The 5,000-nt window shown below is 54.0% G+C and overlaps 2 protein-coding genes across 2 annotated transcripts in view; both read left to right on the forward strand.

Annotated features, from left to right (window-relative positions):
• The window catches only part of LOC308311832 (potassium channel, voltage gated eag related subfamily H, member 7), a gene marked incomplete at both ends in the record, with an annotated part of 128,046 nt that overhangs the window by 54,294 nt on the left and 68,752 nt on the right, over positions 1-5,000 (forward strand). The window lies entirely within an intron of this gene.
• LOC308311458 (endophilin-A1-like) lies at positions 3,785-4,867 on the forward strand (the record flags this gene model as incomplete). The annotated part of the gene is made up of 1 exon (XM_080758146.1): positions 3,785-4,867. One exon carries the CDS (start codon positions 3,785-3,787, stop codon positions 4,865-4,867), a length of 1,083 nt encoding a protein of 360 aa, XP_080614272.1.

Genomic DNA, 5,000 nt, shown 5'->3' on the forward strand with positions numbered 1-5,000 from the left:
GCCACACCCCGCCCTGCAGGGCGGAGCCGCGTGAGTACCACGGAAACAAACGCACCACACCCCCGCTCCGCAGGGCTGAGCCCCGCGTGTGTTTGTGTGTCCGTCTCTCTTGACAGGAAGTATCTCATAACATGTCTACAGTGGATCTTTGAGTGGTGCAACCGCTCCAAGAAACCGCAATGTCCGTGTTCACCTATGTGCCTATGTATGTACCTATGTGGCCATGAGCACCAGTATATGGAGGGATGACTATTAGTACCAGTAGAGGCGCTGTTTGCCAGAAACAGAGAGAGATAGTATTAGTGCTGCACTGTTGCCTGCTAATGAGAGAGAGAGAGAGAGAGGAGGGGGGGAAGAGAGAGGGGAGTTGCACCACTCAGTTCACACGGGTGTGATTTTTATGAAACAAACACTTTGCAGATTGAAAGAGGATAACTCAAGCTTTCCGTACAGCTGCAATGTTGGTGATTTTGACGTTATTTAATACAATTAGACAGGACTTTTCTGTTTGGATGAAGATGGCAGCCGTGTGCATATCATCAATACACTTTCAATCCATAACTCCTGGATTCAAATCCTGCTCACGCCATCATTGTTCTGTCTTGTTTCCCTCTTTTTTTTGCGTCGGTCCGACATGCGTTGCGTCGTGCTTGCGAAGTTGCGGTTAAAGGGTCCGGTTTGGCAGCCTCTAACACCGGGGCTCCACCGGGCGCGTCACCGTCGCGTCTCCGTCACCGTCGGGGAATGTTCAATTTTTAATCAATGAAGGGTGGCTCCACTGCCCGCGTTGCGTTGCGTTGCGTTGCGTTGCGTGACTGCATTAAAATTGCCCTGGTTCGTTTTTTGACGCACGAGACGGAGACTCAACGCGCCCGGTGGAGCCCCGCTGTAATACTGACCACTGAAACAAACATGATTAATGTTCCAGACGGTCAGGGTTCCTCAGACTCGGACGTGCAGTCTGAGGAACGGCCTCGTTGCTCCAAATGTCACCCTGTAGCCAATTATATCTGGTGTGTTTTGGACCTGTCCGTTTCTCGACCCGGCCTTTTGGTTCTGTGTGTCTTCTGTATCGTTTCTCAGCCTATACTCAACTCATTACACACACACACACACACACACACACACACAGAGCACAGGGTTGATTATAGCAACGCTTGATTGGGTCTTTTAATCAGTCCTGTCCATGTAAGTACTCTGGCTTTCTTTCCTTCTTGGTCAGGAGGCCGACTTTTGTAAAACAATTTTTCTTTATATTACTCCTCCAGATTCTGTCCGACAATCCCGCACAGCGTTACACAATTTCTCTATTAGTCTCAAGACGGATCCGTCCCATATTTCCTATTCCATCCTAATTGGCTAACATTGGCTTTCAAAGTTTGCAGCATTGGCCCGTTTGGAACAAAAAAAGCCTCAAATCATGAACGCTGCAGCGTGCAATAGGCTGAGGAATAAATCCCACCGTTTTCCGAGCGTCACAGTCCCGCTAGACCACGCTAGAACCAGAAGTAAATTTCTCGTTCATTTTCCTCATAGACTTTTCAAAAAGTATTTATTTAAAGACGTTTACGCCGCGGACAAAGCCGACTCAAGTTGTGACACATCATGACAACAAACACAATGTTTTTCGCTGATCAAATGATTTGTAAGAAGAAAAACAAAACAAAAAGTGTTGTATCCTGCCATGCTTTTCTTCTTACAAACCAGTAAGACGCGCAAACGCGGGAAGCGAACGCACGAACGCAGCTCGTTAATTTAAGTTAAGTTATTTTTAAGTTAAGTTTTTAACTTAGCCATAACCATATAAGGAGTCCCCAAAGCAGCTATACGTCCAAATATGGAGTGTGTTGCATCAATCACAAACAAATCACTCAGCTCCATATATGGGCACAAAGGTGGGACACACAGACAGACACACACGCAGACAGACAGACAGACAGACATGATCTGCTAGGTCTCATAGTAAGTGCTCACGGCGTTTCGCAATTATTTGATCGGCCACGAACATTGTGTTTACTGTCATTTGTCGTCACAACTCCAGTTGGCTTTGTCCGCGGCGTAAACGTCTTTATACAAATTACTTTTTGAGGGAAATGAACGGGGGAATTCACTTCTGGTCCTCGGGAGGGGGCGGGGCTCTGGAGCTCTGTAGCATCGTGTCCATCTGAGACTGAGGCATGCAGTTCCTTCAGGTGAAGTGTGCGGCTGTGCGTGCTTCAACTGAAGTGCGCTGCCTCATTATGCAAGTGGCAGAGCCACGCCACCAGGCTGTCTGAGTGGTTCCACATACGTATCAAAGCTGTGCATTGAGGAGGGGGAGCGGGAGGAGGAGGAGGAGGGAGAGAGGAGGAGGAGGAGGAGGGGGAAGAGGAGGAGGGGGAGGAGGAGGAGGGGGGAGAGGAGGGGGAGGAGGAGGAGGAGGAGGGGGGAGAGGAGGAGGAGGAGGAGGAGGGAGAGGAGGAGGGGGGAGGAGGAGGAGGAGGAGGAGGAGAGGAGGGAGGAGGAGGAGGAGGTGGAAGCGGGAGGAGGGGGGAGAAGAGGGGGAGGAGGAGGGAGAAGAGGAGGGGGAGGAGGAGGGAGGAGAAGGAGGAGGTGGAAGCGGGAGGAGGGGGGAGGAGGAGGAGGGGTCGTGATAATAATAGCCATAGCCAGCCGTGACCTTTAGTGCATGGCTGTTCTATGACAGCCATGACTGTGGCCGATTTTATACTTGTGCGACGAGAATGGGGATAACCTGACGTTTACGGAATGCATTGGAGTCTATGGGCTCGCGCGAGTATACATGAACCATGACGTGACCGTGCGGTTTTCTGCCCCCTCAGTGTTGCAACCCAGAAGACTGCTGGAAGTTTCATTGTTGCGAACGCAGTGAGCACTTACTACGAGTAAGACGCGCGCAAACGCGGGAAGCGAACGCAGCTCGTACATATTTGGGTTTTGGACGTATAGCTCCATATATGGGCACAAAAGGGGCCAGGTCCACAACAAACAAATCACTGGCCCCTTTTGTGCCCATATATGGAGCTGAGTGGACCTGGCCCCTTTTGTGCCCATATATGGAGCTGAGTGATTGCTGATGCAACACACTCCATATTTGGATAGCGGGACAGACAGACACACAGACAGACACACAGACAGACAGACATGTTCTGCTAGGTCTCATAGTAAGTGCTCACTGCGTTCGCAATGAGACCTAGCAGATCGTGTCTGTGTGTCTGTCTGTCTGTCCCGCTTTTGTGCCCATATATGGAGCTGAGTGATTACGTCACCATGACTCAGCCATAACCATATAAGGAGTCCCCAAAGCAGCTATACGTCCAAAACCCAAATATGTACGAGCTGCGTTCGCTTCCCGCGTTTGCGCGTCTTACTGGTTATATTATTATAACTCGATGGCTCGAGCGAGCGGAAGTTTAGCCTAGTCTTTTGCCCCGGACCTCGCGCGCGTGACGTCATGAATGTCCGTCCACCTCCATGAAAGTGCTGCAATTCCACATTTCGCCAGTAGGTAGTGGCAGCTTCAACGTTCGATAGCCTTACTGGGGGCTTTGGGCAGACAAAACACCTGTGCAAAGTGGCATGTTGTGTGTGTGTGTGTGTGTGTGTGTGTGTGTGATGTCAGACCAGACATATGCTCCACCTATACATGGTGCTGCAGACACACTTTCAGATATTTTTCCACTCAGTTTTTTCTACTCGATGACAGAACATGGAACCGGTTCATTTTTAAAGTCGACGCAAGAACGAACGACCACAGTCCGTCCGTCGGCCGACGGCTTTCAGGATGACCATCGCCGGGCTGAAGAAACAGTTCCACAAGGCCAGCCAGAAGGTCAGCGAGATGGTGGGCGGAGCCGAGGGAACCAAGCTGGACGAGGACTTCAAAGTGTTGGAGCGTAAGGTGGAGGTGACCGCCAAGGCGGTGTCGGAGGTCATCTCGCGCACGTCCGAGTTCCTGCAGCCCAACCCGGCGGCGCGCGCCAAGATGTCCGTGCTGAGCCAAGTGTCCAAGATGCGAAGTGCGGCGGGTGAGCCGGGGGGTCAGGGGTCACTGGGGTACCCGCAGGCCGAGAGCCTGCTGGCCGACTGCATGCTAAAGTACGGCCTGGAGCTGGGAGAGGACAGCTGCTTCGGCGGGGCGCTGGCGGACGCCGGCGAGGCCATCCGGAGGCTGGCAGAGGCCAAGGAGGCGCTGGACGCCGACGTGAAGCAGGGCTTCACGGACCCCCTGCAGGTTCTCCACGACACGGAGCTGAGGGACTGCCAGCAGCACCTCAAGAAGATGGAGGGCCGCCGGCTGGACTACGACTACAAGCGGAAGCGCCAGGGCAACTTCCCCGACGACGAGGTGCGCCAGGCCCACGACAAGTTCCACGAGTCCAAGGAGGTGGCGGAGACGTGCATGCAGGCCGTCCTGGGGCGCGACGTGGAGCACGCAGGATGCCTGGCCGCCTTCGTCCGCGCCCAGCTGGAGTACCACAGGGCGGCGGCCGGGGTCCTCCAGGAGGCCTCCGACAGGCTCCGGGACAGGCTGGCCGAGGCCCGGGAGAGGCCGCAGCCCAGCGTGTACACGCCCAGACCCAGGGCCAGCTACGAGGCGCAAGAGTCGAGCAGCGGGAGCCCGTCGCCCTACTCCTCGCGGCCCGGCCTGGCTCCGCCGCCTCCTCCGTTCGGGGGGGAGGCGAGCTGCCGGGCGCTCTACGACTTTGACCCGCTGAGCGAGGGCGAGCTGGCGTTCTGCGCGGGCGACCTCATCGCCCTGACCCAGCAGATGGACGAGAACTGGTTCGAGGGGACGCTGCGCGGACAGTCGGGGCACTTCCCCGTCAACTACGTGGAGGTCATCGTCCCCCTGTCGGCGCGGTAACCGGACGAATTATCGAGAAGAGTGGAAATGTGGAGTTTCCTCGGAATTTCGTGCTCAGATACTTTATGCTAATTGGTTGGATTTGGATAGGACTCTGCTGGCTGTGATAAAAACCATACATTTTATTTTAATG

The sequence above is a fragment of the Protomyctophum bolini genome (genome assembly GCF_963924005.1).
Source record: "Protomyctophum bolini genome assembly, chromosome: 24".
NCBI classification, from domain to species: domain Eukaryota; kingdom Metazoa; phylum Chordata; class Actinopteri; order Myctophiformes; family Myctophidae; genus Protomyctophum; species Protomyctophum bolini.